The sequence below is a fragment of the Cydia pomonella genome, chromosome 28, assembly GCF_033807575.1.
Source record: "Cydia pomonella isolate Wapato2018A chromosome 28, ilCydPomo1, whole genome shotgun sequence".
NCBI classification, from domain to species: Eukaryota; Metazoa; Arthropoda; class Insecta; order Lepidoptera; family Tortricidae; genus Cydia; species Cydia pomonella.
In genome coordinates this window covers 2,710,431-2,729,443 of record NC_084730.1, presented here as the reverse complement: position 1 = coordinate 2,729,443, position 19,013 = coordinate 2,710,431, and the positions used below count along the sequence as shown (strand labels likewise).

At 37.7% G+C, this 19,013-nt stretch overlaps 1 protein-coding gene across 1 annotated transcript in view; it reads left to right on the top strand.

Moving 5' to 3' along the window:
• Positions 1 to 19,013, top strand: part of LOC133533043 (zinc finger protein swm) — a 78,230-nt gene that overhangs the window by 40,293 nt on the left and 18,924 nt on the right. The window contains exons 12-17 of the mRNA XM_061871962.1: positions 1,452 to 1,546; positions 3,278 to 3,405; positions 11,249 to 11,380; positions 12,982 to 13,128; positions 14,363 to 14,525; positions 15,612 to 15,730. Of these exons, the coding sequence (XP_061727946.1) occupies positions 1,452 to 1,546; positions 3,278 to 3,405; positions 11,249 to 11,380; positions 12,982 to 13,128; positions 14,363 to 14,525; positions 15,612 to 15,730 (784 nt within the window). The remainder of the gene's footprint in view (positions 1 to 1,451; positions 1,547 to 3,277; positions 3,406 to 11,248; positions 11,381 to 12,981; positions 13,129 to 14,362; positions 14,526 to 15,611; positions 15,731 to 19,013) is intronic.

Sequence of the window (19,013 nt, the reverse complement as noted above, 5' to 3'; positions counted from 1 at the left end):
GGGGCAGTCATATTAGGGTTCCGTACCCAAAGGGTAAAACGAGACCCTATTACTAAGACTCCGCTGTCCGTTCGTCCGTCCGTCTGTCACCAGGCTGTATCTCATGAACCGTGATAGTTAGACAGTTGAAATTTTCACAGATGATGTATTTCTGTTGCCGCTGTAACAACAAATACTAAAAAACGAAATACAATAAATGTTTAAGGGGCCTCCCATACAACAAACGTAATTTTTTTGCTGTTTTTAGGGTTCCGTACCTAAAGGGTAAAACGGGACCCTATTACTAAGACTCCGCTGTCTGTCCTTCCGTCCGTCTGTCACCAGGCTGTATCTCATGAACCGTGATGGTCCGACTCGCACTTGGCCGGTTTTTAATTTCCTATTATCGCACTAGTGTGGTAAAGTACCGTATATGTACTGTAAAGTATAGTTTGGAAGAGCTATTCCCGAACTGCGAAACTTGCAATGTTGTAGAGGATGTTCAACATGTATTGGTGGAATGTGTGCGGAACGAAGGTAAAAGAAAAATATTGTTGAAGTCAATAAATCTTAATAGGTTAGATGTAGGCGCAAAGCATCTTAGCGACACCAAATTCAGAAGAGGCAAAGGAGGTATATTTATTTATGTGTAATTCTATTAGTCAGTATACTGTCAGGCCGTGATTGATGATTGATTGTAATTTAGTTTAAGGTACGATGGGACTGGCGTAATCTTTAGATTGAAAGTACCTAAATAAATAAAAGAAATATATATAAATGTATGTGCGTGCATGGAAGAAGAAGAAACAACAAAACATATTCTCCTAGACTGCAAACAGGTAGAAGTATACAGGAACAAATACCTAGGGACTCCGTGCACACTAGGAGAGGCAATTTGCAACCTGAAAACTTTGCTAGGCTTCGTGGAGGAGCTGGGGTGGTTAGAGTAGCGCTAGCTCGTTTCACGTAAAATGTTAACTGACAATTATTATTATTTACAATCGATTTTAACCTTACAGCACTTGTCACAGAGTAACGCCATCTATTAGGTCTACATAGGAAATTTTTTTACTAAATTAAACTTGTCTTAAACAAAAAAATTAAAAAATTATATATAAACTTGAACATATAAAAAAAAAACAAAAGTTAGTCACCGGGCGAGATTCGAACCCGTAACACTCGTTTAGCAGTCCGCGTCTTAACCCGCTGGACCAGACGGACAGTGGCCGGCATCACGAAATTAGCGACCATATTCTGCGTCGAAAGAAAAACGCATGAAAACTCGAAAACACGCGTTTTCCCAAACATAAGACTAATCTAGATAGATTGTATACCCCCAAAAAACCCCCATATACCAAATTTCAGCGAAATCGTTAGAGCTCGTTTAAAGGTATAAGTGTTAATGGTTGTCGATTTGCGGAAAATGGCCAGAAGCACTAACACTAACTAAGTATATAAATGTAACATTGCAGACTGCACGCGGCGCCCGCGGGCCCGCCGCCGGGCGCGCCGCGGCCGCCGGCGCCCAACAAGAAGAACTTCGACTACAACCGGCTCGGCGGGAGGAGTGAGTGCATTCTTTTTATTATCATAGCTTTTCCTAAAGTCCTCAACATTTCGTCTGCGTGAAGAGTCGATAAACTGACTTTAATAGCAGCCGCGATACCTTATTCATTTATTTATTTATTTAAACTTTATTGCACACATAAAGAAAAATGTACAAATGGCGAACTTAATGCCAAAAGGCATTCTCTACCGGTCAACCATTGGGTCAAACAGAGACATTTGTGTATGTTGGTGCAGGAAAAAATAATAACAAATAATAAGGAAAAAATTAAACATGAAGTCAAATAATATTAAAAATATATAAATAGTTAAATACTACTACTTATATAATGTATAAAAGATAGACTAATACATATAATTATGTATGTTATGTATACCTTCATACTCGTACGCGCCCCGGTCGCCGAAACCCGGCGGGGTGGGCAACGACACCTTCTCGTAACTCATGAGGCCCTGGTACTTGCTCTGCACTAAATTCAATTTTAAGACAGTTTTTTTCTCGATTTTGGCCACCGTAGCCTATGGAGACTAACAAGCAATGGTAAGCTCTTTTCGTAGTCAATGTATATTGCTATATTAAGGGTGTCACGTGTGCGTTTATAACTTATGAAGCAATTGTTTCTACTATACAACCTAAAACAAATAATTAATTTGAGCTATCGTTTTGTTTCGTCCTCTTGACCGTGGCGAGCTGTGATTGGTCAATTTCATTATAGTTGACTAAATCGTTTCGAAATGAATATTATAGTTAAGTTGGGAGCCCATACATTAAAAGTACCCAAATTACAGTCAACGAGTAGAAAATAGTACATTACGATACAAGTGCGAAAAATAGGAAATTCGAAACGAGTGGCGATAAATTAAAACACGACCGAAGGGAGTGTTTTAAATCGACACGAGTTGCGAATTACCTATTCGCACATGTATCGTACAACGTTTTACAGTACATATGGCCCTTTAAATGTTCGACACAGTAACGTAATATGCTACTTCTCGCACTAGTGCTATAAAGTAGCCCCATATGTACTGTATGTATGTATTTTACAGTACATATGGGGCTACTTTATAGCACTAGTGCGAGAAGTAGCATATTACGTTACTGTGTCGAACATTTTAAGGGCCATATGTACTGTAAAACGTTGTACGATACATGTGCGAATAGGTAATTCGCAACTCGTGTCGATTTAAAACACTCCCTTCGGTCGTGTTTTAATTTATCGCCACTCGTTTCGAATTTCCTATTTTTCGCACTTGTATCGTAATGTACTATTTAAGGCCATCATTCATTGGTACTAGCTTTTATCGCCGACTGTTTCTTTCCACAGGCAGCTACATTCAGACCAAGTCCCATATTGGGATGCCCTCCTACAATAAAAACGCAAACGATTCAAGAACTTTATTGTATATATTACTAAATTAGCCGGTTTATTCGACGAGCGACGAAATGGCCGGCCGCGTAAACAATGACACTCACATATGAAGAAACCGGTTTTCATTGTTCTAAATTGGTTAATCTGACAAGAAATGTATAGAAAGGTTTTCCTAAAAACAGATTTAAAAATAACGGTTTCACGATCCAAACCGAAATTAAAAGGTTTTGCGCCAAGTACATAATAATAACGGGTTGGAAATTTAACCGGTTTCCGAGCTTTGTTGGCGAGCCAACCTAACGTAGACGAACTACCCATTCTCTTTTTTGAAAATTTCTTCATTGTTATTGTTTTTTGTACAGTGCCCCCTCGAGTCCCGAATTCTGGTGCCAACTGCTCATTGGAAGTGAAGAAAGTCCCCCGAGGTCTAAACGACATCACACACTTGAACAACCATTTCGGCAAGTTCGGCAAAATAGTTAATATACAGGTTAGTACGCTTTGAGTTCATAATACATTGAGTTCCAGGAACCCCGTACCCGTTCTCTGTACGTAGCCGCCTTCCTCTACAAAGCGGGAAAACGCTGGGATGTCGGCTACGAGCGTAGCGCGACGAAAATGTTGGCAGTGTGTTAATTAACAAATAAAACGAAAGAACAAACATCCTCTTCTTCCTAGCGTTGTCCCGGCATATTGCCACGGCTCATGGGAGCCTGGGGTCCGCTTGACTACTAATCCCAAGATTTGGCGTAGGCACTAGTTTTTACGAAAGCGACTGCCATCTGACCTTCCAACCCAAAGCATAAAACTAGGCCTTGTTGGGATTAGTCCGGTATAGGATATCTGGGAGTATATAATATGAAATGCGGCAGTACTTAATTAAGACGTGTATTTCACCAATCACGACCGGGAGACAACTGAGGAGCGAGCTATGCGTCGGGCCTTCCGTAGCCGCGCGGAATGCTGACAACGCATAGCAGTCCCTATAGTCGTCCCCCCCAAAAAAATTTTTACAAAAAATTTCCAAAAATAATCTTAAAGATAATACAAAAGATATCTAATTATGTTTTTAAATTGTCAAACAATGTAAAAAAAACCAATAAATGAATCTAATTTATTTTTAATTTTATTGTGTCTGTTACCACTTATCAATTTTAAATTATATCCGACTGTACTTTTAATTTAAATAAAAATGTGCCTCGTAAACAATACCGCGCTGCTCCTACCTGGAATTCAAGAGCGAGCGATAACAGAACACAATGTAACATGATTACTTACGTTTATTAAGTACAATGTTGTAATAAAGTTGACTCTAGAATAGGTACAATGCATTGTAGGTAAGTACTCAATACCAATCTTAAAATAGAATTTCATTGGCTTAAAACTAAAATGATTTTAGCACAATAATTTTGACACTTATACACAATAATAATAATCCGCACTGCACTTTAAACCTTTAAAAATATTTGTTGAGGCTGACTTGAAGTGGCCTTAACTCCTGAAGTCAACTGATCCTGTGCCAGGACCTGGACTCGTCTGGTGAACCATTTGTTCATCTTCCTTTTGCAACTACTATAAAAGTAGTACAGCAAAAATACTAGTAGAATTATAACAATTACTACTAAAACAATACTAAATGTATTCAACTGGGTAGCTATCCCAGAAACGTTAATTGATGCTTCTGCCGTCAACGTACTTGATTTATCTGTATTATCCGAATCTTTCTTGCTACCATAGTTACCCATAATTAGTTAGGTATTATATGTTTCGCTGCTTAAAGTGAAGTGCAAATTGTTCTGAATATTTTCTAATAAAATCATGCAATCTAAATTACATGTTGTTACATTAAAATACTTAATTGCAAAAATATAACCTACTAACTCTGATTAAGTTTATTCATCACAAAATCGAACAGATTTCTTAACCATCCGACCACTACGCGTCACATAGGGTGCGACGCTAGGCATAGGCGGAGCGATTCCGCTACTCGCTTGTGGTGTACTTGGAGTAATTCTTTTTTGTGATGAATTCACTTTTTCATTTAGTAAATACGCAGGTTTTAACCTGTCAATTGACATATTTACTTCACGGTCTTCCAATTGAATTTTGAAAACCTTGTCATTCCTTGAAATTACTTTATACGGCCCTTCGTAAGGCGTTTGTAAGGATGTTTTTACAATTCGACGAACAAATACATAACTACAAGTTTTAAGGTCAGGACTAACAAAGAATTTGTTATTACTACTATGATGACAATATGGTCTCGGTGTCAAATTCCGTATTTTCTCTTTAATTTTACTTAACATGGAATGTGGTTCAGTTACATTTTTATCGACATTACAAAAAAATTCGGCTGGTAAACGTATGGAACAACCATAAACCAATTGAGCGGCACTAACACCAGTATCCAATCTAGGTACTGTACGGAGACCTAATAAAACGGTGTTTAGCTCAGTAACCCATGAGGTACTATTAATGCGTGCTTGCAACGCTGCTTTCAAAGATCTATGCCAGCGTTCAAGGACAGAATTACTCTCCGGGTGGTATGGTGTAGTTCTAAGCTTTTCCGTTCCTATGTACTTCATTAACTGTCGGAAAAGGTTACTTTCAAATTGTTTACCTTGATCACTAGTTAAAGTAACTGGACACCCGAATCGAACTATCCAACCGTCATATATTGTTTGTGCTACTGTTTCTGCCGATATGTCCTGTAATGGGAACGCTTCAGGCCAACCGGTGGCACGGTCTATTATAGTAAGCAAATACCTACAACCTTCAGATGACGTTGGTAAAGGTCCGACCAAATCTACATGTATGTGCTCGAATCTGTCTACCTCTGGATACTTACCTGGAGTCGATTTGGTGTGTCGCGCGACCTTGGATTTCTGGCATGCAACGCAGGTTTTGGCCCAAAGACCTACATCTTTGTTCATGTTTGTCCAGAAAAACCTGTTAGAAACCATCTTACGTGACGTTCGTACACCTGGATGACTTAAATTATGAACACTTTTGAAAACATCGCGACGAAATTGCTCAGGAATGTACGGTCTCGCATTACCTGTAGATAATTCACAGTAAACAGTATAAGTGCAATTAGGCAACATTATCTCTTTAAATTGTAATTTATCATTTTGCAATAAAGTTTTTAACTCGTCATCATTTTTCTGTGCCTTCGATAACATGAAATAATCGATCGCAATATTTTGAAGAGCAACAGTCTCTATTCTAGATAATGCATCGGCAACTACGTTGTCCTTACCCTGTATATGTCTTATATCAGTAGTGAACTCACTTATGAAAAGTAACTGTCTTGTTCGTCTAGGAATCTCTTTGTTACTGTCGCTATTCAATTTACTAAAAGCATATATCAAAGGTTTATGATCTGTAAAAATAATTAGTTCTCTGCCTTCATGCAGATACCTAAAATGTTGTACAGACAAATAAATAGCTAGTAGTTCTTTATCGTAAGTACTGTATTTCATTTGTGCAGAAGTTAGCTTCTTAGAAAAATAAGCTAAGGGTTTCCAATTACCGTCAACATATTGTTGTATAACAGAACCAACGCACGTGTTGCTAGAGTCTGCAAATAAAGAAATAGGTACCGTGGCAAGTGGGTATGCTAGCATAGCAGCATTCTCTAAGCTAATCTTACATTGTCGGAACGCTTCGTCAGCTTCCTGTGTCCACACTATAGGTGTTTTGTCGTTACGTTTAGCTTTGTGAATGTACCTAAGTAATAATTCTTGATGTTGTACCGCGTGTGGCAAATGTGGTCTATAAAAGTTAATCATGCCTAAAAATGTTCGCAACTGATTAACTGTTTGCGGTTTAGGATAGTCTTTAATAGCTTGAACCTTACTTTCCAGTGGTCTAAAACCTTCAGTTGATATCTCGTAACCTAGGAATTCTAATTTCTTCTCTTTAAACGTACATTTCTGTAGATTGATGGTGATACCAAATTCGCTAAGCCTTTTAAATAATTGTTCGAGATGACCGTCGTGTTCTTCCTCTGAGAGAGAAGCAACAAGTATGTCATCTAAATAACAATACACAAAATCAAAATCTCTTAAAACGGTGTTATTCATAAAACGCTGGAAAGTCTGGCAAGCGTTTCTTAGGCCGAAACTCATTCTAGGAAACTCGTACAACCCAAACGGAGTCGTAATGGCCGTCTTCTCCACGTCTTCAGGATGTACCATGATGTTATGATAAGCTCTACGAATATCTACACAAGAAAATATGGACTTACCTGCTAGTAGATAGGTGAAGTCGTGTACTCTCGCAATAGGGTAACGATCCGGTTTCGTGACCGCGTTCAGAGCTCTGTAATCGCCACACGGACGAATCTCTCCATCTTTTTTAGGAACAATATGCAAAGGACTAGACCACGGACTCTTAGATGGCCTGCAAATGCCCATCTCCACCATTGTTTGAAATTCCTTTTTTGCTTTTTCGTACCTATCAGGAGGCAGCGGTCTAGTTCTTTGATGTATCGGAGGCCCTGTCGTCTCTATATGATGATAAATATTGTGTTTAGGTGCCTCGATAAACGACAACGGCTTTAAAAGTTCTGGGTACCTGTGCAACAAATGATATGCCTTGTTATCCGTACTAATTAAATTAATTGATGAGTCAGTATGGTTTATGATCGTACCAATTACATAAATACTTGTCAAATTATCAACTAACTTTTTGCCATACAAATCCACAATGAGTCTATAATTATGCAAAAAATCTGCTCCAATAATAGGTTGTTTAACATCACATACAATAAAATTCCACTTAAAAGTACGTCTCAAATTCAAATTTAACGTTAATGTGACGTATCCATATGACTTAATCTCAGTGTTATTCGCGGCGTATAACTTGCAATTTTTAACGGATTGTAAAGAGTCTTTCGCAAATTTAAAGTTTTTTGGAATCACACTCACATTTGCGCCTGTATCGACCAAAAATTTAAAACCAGAGTTTCTATCTATTACACTAAGGCGATAATTATTTACCAAGGTGCAGGGTTCCGCCGAAAACGTCTGCACGGTGTCTAGTTTCCCGTCGGCGACTGTCCTTTCCAGCTGCATGGCTGCACGCACTTATTGGCCTTGGTCTTGTATCGGTAATGGTAGAAACACAACCAATCAGGGCTGTTAGGGGTCCTCCCAGAGCGGCTGTTGTTGCGTGAGCGACTACGTGCACGTCCCTGGCTGCGGTTCCTCCTTCGGCTCCTACCTCGTCCACTAGAGCTGGCTAATTCACTGATGCGGCTGTTAATCTTCGCTAATTCCGCTGTTATAAAATCATTCGGTGAACTTTGGCGCGATGTTGTCTGAATTGAGGCGACTTCATTCGGTTTAAACGTCTCCATGACCTTGTCGGCAATACTTGCAAGGCTTTCTAAGTTTTTTGATTCTGCTGACGCTACGACTGCCCTTACCGATGGTGGTAGATGACCTTGCCAAAAATAGACTAAAGTGTCGTCCGGAATTTTATCACGCGCAAGGTCACGCATTCTCCTCAGTAGCTGAGATGGTCGTTGCTCACCCAATTCCATGTCTGACATCAATTGCTGTAACCTCTTCGCTTCTGTCTCCTCGTAAACACTAAGCAATCTGGCCTTCAGAGTATCGAATTTGTTCTCACTAGGCGGCTTCTCAAGGATATCCGCAACTTGCTGAATTGCTTGCTTTCCTAATTTTGCGATGACCATATTGTAGTTTGATTGATCACCTGCCTTTTGTTGTGCTAAAATAGCTTCCACCTGCAAAAACCATAGTCGCGGCTGGTCCTGCCAAAAATCAGGTATCTTTGCAGCTAATGATATAGCGGATAATTCAATAGTTGTTGTTTGTGGGGTTGGTGGTGTCGGAGACATTCTGCTACACCTCTTAAATTTGCTTCCGATGACCCTGGAGCCGGGGAGTTGTCTGCCCGATAGCACACGCAAACACACGCGCACTCAAGACGATTACGAATTTAACTCAACCAGATCCCCATAAAATAATTATTACTTAAGTCTGTATGCAAAATAATATTATAATTCACTGCCGTAAAAGTTCAAGGTGCACTCAATTAATGTTCATTCGGGGTCACCACTATAGGATATCTGGGAGTATATAATATGAAATGCGGCAGTACTTAATTAAGACGTGTATTTCACCAATCACGACCGGGAGACAACTGAGGAGCGAGCTATGCGTCGGGCCTTCCGTAGCCGCGCGGAATGCTGACAACGCATAGCAGTCCCTATATCCGGTTTTCTCACGATGTTTACTTTCACCGAAACTCGACTGGTAAATATCAAATGATATTTCGTACGTAAGTTCCGAAAAACTCATTGGCACGAGCCGGGGTTTGAACCCGCGACCTCCGGATTGAAAGTCGCACGCTCTTACCGCCAGGCCACCAGCGGTTCACAACAAACATCGTGTAACAAAAACCTCCTTGACGCTAGATGTCGACTACGAAAATAATAGTATTTTTGATAACAAAACCGTTGTATGGAGTAAGCACACTTGGTATTCTTCATTCTCTTTGCCATGAAATACAGTTTGTCAAGCCTTTTCCGTCAGTACTAACGGGCGACAATTTTGCCATGGAAAATTAGATTTTCGCGCGTTTTTCTACCGACAAAGTGGGTTTGCTAGAGTATATCGTCAGGTGACAAGCAATACTCACTAATCACTAAAAAATAATTTTAAAAAATCAACCTTATTTTAGTAGTAATATGGTTCATTATGGCCATGAACAAGTGGTGGTAATTAGTGAGTTTTGTTTGTCACTTGACGATATGTCTTTTTTCGAAATGTTTTATAAATAAGGGGTTTACGTAGACATAATGTATGTATGTATGTCACTTTGTTGCATTTGACATTTAGATAAAACAGACAAAACAAAACAAAAATAAAAATTTTATGTATAAAGGCGAACTTGTCTCTAAAAAGGATCTCTTCTAGCTAACCTTTGCGAAAATGCGAAAGGATCAAACACTGACAGGTGAAAGACGATTTAGTATGAATTTATACTCTGTATCTTTAACTAAGTATTTAAATAAAAGTAAACAAACAATTTGTAATTTTTCGGGTAGTTATAATATTTATTGGTTAACCAACCAAATACAAAACCGCCTGAATCACTGAACGACCTGACTTTAAACCTACATTATTTGATCATGTAACGTTTTCATCTACCCTCAACTGGCTTAAGAGGCTGTCAACACCCAATGTCCTTGAAATTGATGTTACTTAAACAGTTTTTTAAGAAAGGCTTTGTTTTAGTTAAGAAAGAAAAATATATGTTCATATTAATTATATTTCAAAGACCGTGGTTGTACTCGATACATGATTGAACCAAATCGGCTCGATAGAAAATAATTGCAAAGATTGGTCTTAACATCACAATTAAACGGTTTTATGTCTTTATTGTTTTGACTTATGGGTCTGCAATTAAAATCACAATTTCAAAACATTTATATCTAAACCGCTTTTGAGTAAAATATTACACTAATAATCCACTTTTTTTTATTTAAATATTTTTCTTATTATTCCCTTGCCCAGGCCCAGTAACATGCGACAGTGCTATCTCATTTACTCTGATACAAATAGACAGTGTGCTCGCTTTAGGTATTGATAGCCTCTTAAGGAACCATTTGAAGGTAGATTTTGTTTACCTTATTTTAAATACCTAAAGATACAGAGTATAGTAATAATAAACATGCGACTTCAGGGCAAGGGCAGCATTCGCTCGGCGTACCCCCTACATTTCAACAAAGCGTTAAAAGGGACGTGCTGGCTTCGGCTCTCCCAAATATCTGGAACAGTGATGGGAATAACATGCGACTAAAGATTTCCCATGTATACTCCTCTGAATCCTCTGATGCTGTTTTCATAATATAAAAATGTTGTAAATTGATATAATGGACGCTCGATATTGGTCTGGTCTGTGATTGCCTTTTAGTTCGTGTAGCTACCGTTGTCGCTTGTTGCGTATGCAGCTGTAATGTTCAGCCAAGGTATGGTTGGACCGGACCGATACAGTGTTATGTTTACGATGCTTGATATATAAATAATCTTTACTTAATTTAGTCGTTAACTTTTATCTATTTTTCAATTTGTTCACTCTATATTATTTTATGTCTTTTTCCTTCTTGTCTGTTACCTTTCGTGATTTTTCTCACTTGATGGTCTCATCGGAAGATCAGCACTGGAAGCCACCAGCAAAATGCTGAGATGAGGCCATTTCGTAGCACTTTATACTTCCTTTGTTTTTGTTATATCATGTAATTTAATGTGTCTTGTTTGTGTTTACTAATAAAAATTATTCTATTCTATTCTATACAGGTGTGCTTCGAAGGTGACCCAGAGGGCGCTCTAATCACGTTCTCAAACCACACGGAGGCCAACGTGGCATACAAAAGCACGGAGGCCGTGCTCAATAACAGATTCATCAAGGTGTTCTGGCACAACCCTGAGGTACGTTCAATTTTACTGTCTACCCTAAGGTTGTCTGGACACCGCTCATTAGCGGTAAGGCCGCCTGTGGTTACTTGTACCTAAAGTTATTACCTTTAAAGGGAGCGTGCATGAACTGTAGGAGGCAGCACAGGAGCCGTCAGATATTTGGCGCGAGGCGTAAATGTGATGTTTATTGCTCCGCTGTAGCCCACAAGATGGCAGAACCTACTATACACAAGAAAACACGTGACGTGTAAATGTACATGTTTATGGTTCCGATTCAGGCCACAAGATGGCAGACCCTCCAACGCGCACGGTCCCTATAAACCGTGAGGTGGGAAAAAATTGTAATGGTTTTATTTTTTAATTTATTCAGAAACTATCTTTTATATGCGAGTATTATCAAAGAGAATTGATTATAATAGAGAGATAAAGTCTAAGAAAAAAACGTGCTCCTTATTTTGACATCTGAAACATATGGCGCTGTACTATGCCATATGTTTTGCGGTCACTGAATGGGGTTGGCCGGTCGAAGTATTAAACAGATGGCGCCATCATAGCTTGCCCTGTCAATCCCTAGAATTGTGTCAAATTCTTGTTTTTTTTTTTTTAATTTTGTGACCTGGATTCCAGTACTTTAAGCCAAATCTCATAAAACAAAACTAGAGACAGGGGCAAGCTATGATGACGCCATCTATGCAAACCTTTGACAGTTGCCAACCCCATTGTCAAACGTCAACTTTCCCGAAAAATGTTTGGAGCTGTACAGCGCCATCTCGTGAAGCTGTCAAATTCGAAACACGAAATTGACAACATTTCATTTTTATAAAACCTGTAATTTTACATATGATTTGGAAGTTGGTCGATTTCGAGGTTGGTCCCATAGTAAAAGTTGCTCAGTATAACCTATATATAGTATATATTCACCCCGTAAATTATTGCAGGTGACTAAATAAACATCCCGTATAGTGTATACGGTGCAAGAACTTACTTGCGAATTACAACAACCAATTTAACTGCTCGATCAAGTAACGTCATGTTTGTTACCAAACAAAAGTTGACTCGACTAATTTAATATAGATCTTTAACGCATGGGTCGTTGCCGGCTTTTAGAGCCATTACCAAAGAGAATTTGAAATAAAGGTGGATTGTCAAAGAAAACTTTGTAGCTACAGTAAATTCACTGCCATCCTTTCGACACATGATTAGACTTTGATCCTTATTCTTTTACTAAATATCTAAAAGTGGCGCCATCTAATAGATCAAAGGCCAAAGGTATGGCGGCATCGTTTCGAGCGATGGCGCCATAACCTAACAATAAATATTTTGATTGATTGATTGATTAGGTTGTGCCCGGTAAGATGGCGCCACTTTTTTATTTAACAAATTTAACACATATCAGCGATAGAATAACGATCAAAGTCAAATGACGTTTTAAAAGTTTTAATTACGTGTCGAAAGATGGCAGTAAATTTACGTGGCTACAAAATTTTCTTTGACAATACACCTCGTTTTCAAATTCTCTTTGGTAATAGCTCGTAGTTACATGCATCTTCCCGACTGGCGGGCTTTGTGCTTATTTGCCACTGAAAAGTTAGTAACGAATAGTAACTTAACAGAACAAACAAGAAAACTCTGCCCCCGCCGGCCAACAACAGAAACCCGCCGTCAAGCAACAACCGACGTCACACAACAAAGTGCTCATCAACAAGGAGAATATGAAAGCCACCGCCGACAACAAGCAGGCTGCAGCCGCCGCGGAAAAGGTAATATCCAATTAATCTCAAAAAACTGTAATAATATGTATGAGGTCTTTTGCTTGTGCACAAATCACGCGAGGTTTTGTCGCCTACTTTTTGACCACTTCTCCCCTTTAGTGATATCTGGTGAGGTTCTTGGCTAATGTAAATAAAATAAAATAAATAACGTTCATTTGGATTTGATTTTGTTTGTGGCAAAATTTGTGCCTTGAAATTATGACTTGCCTTCATGCTTTAAATCCCTTTCAATGTTCAAGATTCACTTTTTGAACCGCTAGCTATGCTCGTGGTTCTATATTGGAATCTTTCGCTTGCTTCGGCTATCATATTAGCACGAGAGGTTAAACAACAACTTTGTCCCCATTGTAAAACAAATAACTATTATTCTGTGTGGTTCTAACAATGGAATCTTGAGCGTTGCGAGGGTTCCAAGGCATGAGGGTTAAACAAATTTTGCCCCCGAGTTAAACACAAATTTTCACCGCACCAACCCGAAGAAAATATTACTTGTTAGATATCAAACAAAATCAAAGCAAATCATATCCTAATGAACGTCTTTAAATATTTATAATTCAAAATCATCATTTAAAAGTCTTATTCTACCAGATAACATAAGGAAACAACTCAAAATTTGCATCTGATTACTTTGCCCCACATGTGGATAAAATGCAAATCTTTCACTAGTTTTTGAACAATCAAGAGAGCCTTTACCAGCTGGCGTGGTGAAAATAAATAAACAAATAAATATTATAGGACATTATTACACAAATTGACTAAGTCCCACAGTAAGCTCAATAAGGCTTGTGTTGAGGGTACTTAGACAACGATATATATAATATATAAATATTTATAAATACTTAAATACATAGAAAACACCCATGACTCAGGAACAAATAAACTAAACTAAATAACTATTAAACTTTATAAATAAATTAATACAATTTCCATGCTTCACTTTGACGACCTGTCTGGCCTAGTGGGTAGTGACCCTGCCTATGAAGCCGATGGTCCCGGGTTCAAATCCTGGTAAGGCCATATATTCGTGTGATGAACATGGATATTTGTTCCTGAGTCATGGATGTTTTCTATCTATTTAAGTATTTATAAATATGTATATATTATATATATCGTTGTCTAAGTACCCGCAACACAAGCCTTATTGAGCTTACCGTGGGACTTAGTCAAATATATATAAAACTTGTGATGAAAATTAATGCAAATCGAATAACTTTGTTCACAGGCGAAAGAAGCGGTAGCCATAGCCAACGGAGCCGAGAAAAAGAAAGAGCCGCCAAAACCTATAGAAAAAAGCAAACAAGTCATGGAAATGCACAAACGCGCCCAGGCGTTGTTGGAGACACAGCTGCAGCAGCAAGTGCTGCTCATTCAACGGTTAGAGGGAGGTTAGTACTGGTTCAAACCTTCAAGAAAATAGCGTACTCCCATCTTAAAGGCCGGCAACGCACTTACAACCCCTCTGGTGTTGCGGGTGTCCATGGGTGACGGTAATCGCTTACCATCGGGAAATTAGTTTGCGCGTTTGCCTCCTATAAAACCGGCCAAGTGCGAGTTGGACTCTCGCACTATGGGTCCCGTACCATTATCTATAAAAACGGGGGGAAAATTTTGTTGTATGGGAGCCCCCTTAAATATTTTTTTTTTTCTGTTTTTTAGTATTTGTTGTTATAGTTGTTAAGTAGTGTCTAAAAATAACTGCTGTCTACGTCCCTCTATTAATGTTGTGGAGCTTTATTTCGTGCATGGTGTGATATTTTTTTTAAATGCAGTCAAATGCCCTATTCTTGTCTAATTATAAGACTCATTATACCTTGAATAATGTTTTTTTTTTTTTTTTTTATTCCACGACGGTGGCAAACAAGCATACATGTATTACCAAAGACAATTTCGTCCACATAAATTGTCACCGTGTGGACCAGTGGTATCACCGTTTGCTTAATGTACGTATCAGACTCCAGTAAACCTGGGTTCAAATCCCATCCTCGTCATAAGTTATATGGTTTTATATTTTCTAAGTAGGATATTATGTGCAAAAAAATATTAAGTAAATATAAAACTAAGTAGTTTAGTATAAAATAAAAATACAAAAAAAATTACCAAAATAAATCGCACACTCCTTAGATCCGTCCCGCCTTCAATGCGTGACGCTTGAGTCATAAGCGTGCTATAGAAGAGTACCTCCAGACTGCGACTGACATGTGATGTCTCTATGGACGGACACTGGTCGTGGAATGGGGAACATTTTTTATACTAAGCATACGGTCCGTCGGATGGTAAGCAGTCTCCGTAGCCTATGGACGCCTGCAACTCCAGATTAGTTACATGCGCGTTGCCGACCCTACCCCGCACCGTCGTTGAGCTCTGGCGACTTTACTCACCGGCAGGAACACAACGCTATGAGTAGTAGCAAAGAGAATTTGAAAAAGAGGTGTGTTAATAATTACATGGGTAACCTATTTTCTTCCCCCCAGGCAACGTGACCGGCCCACAGAGGGCAGCGTTGATGGAAGCCATCAACTCGGCTCAGGAAGGCATCGAGAAGCTGCGGAAGGAGCTGGTGGCGTATAACAGGACGCTCAGACAGATGCAGGTACGCTGCAGTTCAACGAGCTTGCTTACTTTACGTTATTCTAGTAATACCGGATATGTAAAACTATAAAAAAACAGGGTGTTTGTTATTCAAGCTTAGACTAAATTGATATTAGTGGTACTTTTAAAAATGAATTATGTAATCATGTTTTTACTAGGTCAATAATTCTCTTTGTTTTATGTAAATAAATTTAACAAATTACTATAATTTATTTCGTTAAAAATGTTTATTTAACATCCACAAATTTACGATATCGTGCGTAAAAACTACTAAAGCATATATTTAATTCGAAGTACTCTTAAATTGGTGTTTATTGTAAAGACAAATAATGTAAACAAACGAATTTATCTAAAAATAATTTACCTTCGTTTCTTCGTAATCTCGCACTTTTTGTGGACTACCATGATTTTTTCAACAGTTTTTTACTTAAACCTTTTATTTAATTTTATATCAATTTCTAGTTAAAATATATGTAACTATAAATATTTCAATTAAAACAACCATCGTAAGATTTTGGTTATACGTGATATGCTTACAAAATCGGTCATATTTGTTTACATTATTTGTCTTTTTTATTGAACTACACTTTAGAGATTTCTTGAAAAAAATTCATTAAATGTTTTTTGAAAGGAATTATTTTACTTGTATTCAAAATATTAATTTACTCTATATTAAAAATCATCTAAACTCTATAAAATGTTTCATAAAGATTTCGCCCAATTACAATATTAAAAGTGTGTGACACTATTGTTTTTTACCGCAAATTACAGTTATTTTTTATTAAAGAGAATTGAAATCCATTTTTATGAAAATTAATTATCTAATTCAAATTTTAAAATCACCTTAATTGTATATTCAAAAAACATTATCCCAACAACTGATTTGCATATTAGCATAATGCTCAATTTAAAACTTAATTAAGTATTTTAAATTTTTAATGACCACGACGAAAATGATAAATATAGCTTAACAGTGTGTGTAAATTCTATATGAGATAATAAATGTGTTAAACCACAAATGTACGGATGTGTGGCAGGAAGAGACGGTCGCGCGCTCCCTGTCGCGGCTGCAACTGGCTCAGGTATCTGCCGGATTTGTACGCATGGGTTGTGCGATGTACACCACCATATACACATCATGTATACTATACAGACAACAGTACACTTGGGAGGAGCCGGAGGACTAGGGAATGCAATTTAAAAAAAAACCGATAATCGGTTACGGTTATTTTAGAAAAAAAAATATAAATTTATAAAAAAGTACTAAAATAATGGTACAGTATTAGGGAATAGGAGTATACGTCTTCGTTTTAAGGCTGCACCCGACGCCAATGACCTCGTGCGTGTCGGCTAGCTTTTCTATGTATTTAAGTATTTATAATAAATAAATAATAAATATTATGGGACATTATTACACAAATTGACTAAGTCCCACAGTAAGCTCAATAAGGCTTGTATTGAGGGTACTTAGACAATGATATACATAATTTATAAATACTTAAATACATAGAAAACACCCATGACTCAGGAACAAATATCCATGCTCATCACATGAATAAATGCCCTTACCGGGATTTGAACCCGGGACCATCAGCTTCGTAGGCAGGGTCATTACCCACTAGGCCAAACCGGTCGTCAAAAATAAATATTCATAGATTATATACATCGTTGTCTAAGTACCCTCAACACAAGCCTTATTGAGCTTACCGTGGGGCTTAGTCAATTTGTGTAATAATGTCCTATAATATAATAAAAAAAAACCTAAAGATACAGAGTATAGGAGCCGCCCCATCAGCACGCGGAGATATTTACCTCACATTCTCTAATCTGAGAAGGGGCACAACTAGTATTTTCTCTTAAGTTATAAATTCAGCAGAATTTCATCGATTTATTTATTTGACAAAGGGTGGTTTTTATAGCGACGTGGCAAGCGACAAAGTGGGACGTTTTGCCGGTTTCGGTCACAAATGTATTGCTAATTTAACCGGTATTCGAGCCTTGGTCTTTTGTGTTGTATTCATCATTGTATATGTACAGTGATCGGAATTGGGTGAGCTAAAATACCTATTCTTCGCAAGAAGTAGTGTATTATTGCTGGTTCTGGCGATTCAAAGTGTGTTAATGTCCAATCTAACAGGATAAAATAACACAATAACATAAAAAAATTACAATAATAACTTTGTTTTTTATTTTTATTGGTAGAGTAGGTGCACAACACTTACAATACATTTTGAATCATAGTTCCACAATGAGAAATCGGTTAAAAATGAGATTTTAAAGTGCGGTAAACTGTTATCATTATCAAACCCTCTCCCATACAAACTCCATGTGTTAACCATAAGCTACATCACCAGCCGCAACAAAAAAAAACGTGCGCCAGAACCAGCAATAATATACTACTGTTTGCAAAGAATAGGTATTTTAGCTCACCCAATTCCGATCACTGTATATGTATATAAAATTGCTGATAAAGAAATCAAAACGTTTTGACTTTATCACAGGAAACATTTGCATTAGAACAAAATAATTAGAAATAATTAATCTTAAAACAAGTTTTAGTTTACGTGTTTCGCTTCCTCTTCGTATATACTATTTTGTGTTGTGTTTTTTTTGCATGATTGTTTCTGCTGTACTGTTTTAAAATAACTACTTTCCGTTTTAATATTTTTTAATACAACTTTGTATAAGACATAAACTCAACATAATTGAAAATGAACGAAAAAATATACAACCGAAGAGAATTGATTGTAATAGAGAGGTAAAGTTTAGGAAATGAACGTGCCCCTTAGTTTGACATCCAAAACAGATGGCGTTGTACTGCGCCATATGTATTGCGGTCACTGAATTGTCAAACTTTGGAAGGTGAAGGCAAGGAATGGAATCTCCATATACCAAAAAGTGTCATCAAAAAACCTTAAATAGGTGGCGCTACAATACCTAGAATACTTGACAAAAAAAAAAACAAATCATAGGCAGCGCACTTCACTCCTTCAATAACGCCTAGGTTCTTAGCTACTCTAGTGCGATTTGGAACTATTATTTATAGCTGACAGCTGGCCACTTTTGCAACAGTTCTACCATAAGAGATTTCACTCCTTTTAATTCCACACTCCATATGTCAAATGTCAACTTTTGACAGAGCTAACGCGAAATGTATGGAGCTGTACCATCTCGTTTGCCTGTCAAATTGAAATCACGAAATATTAATATTTACGTATCTTACTTAATTATATGTATGTTTGATACAACTTGATAGCTTCAAACACAAACTTAAAATTAAATGC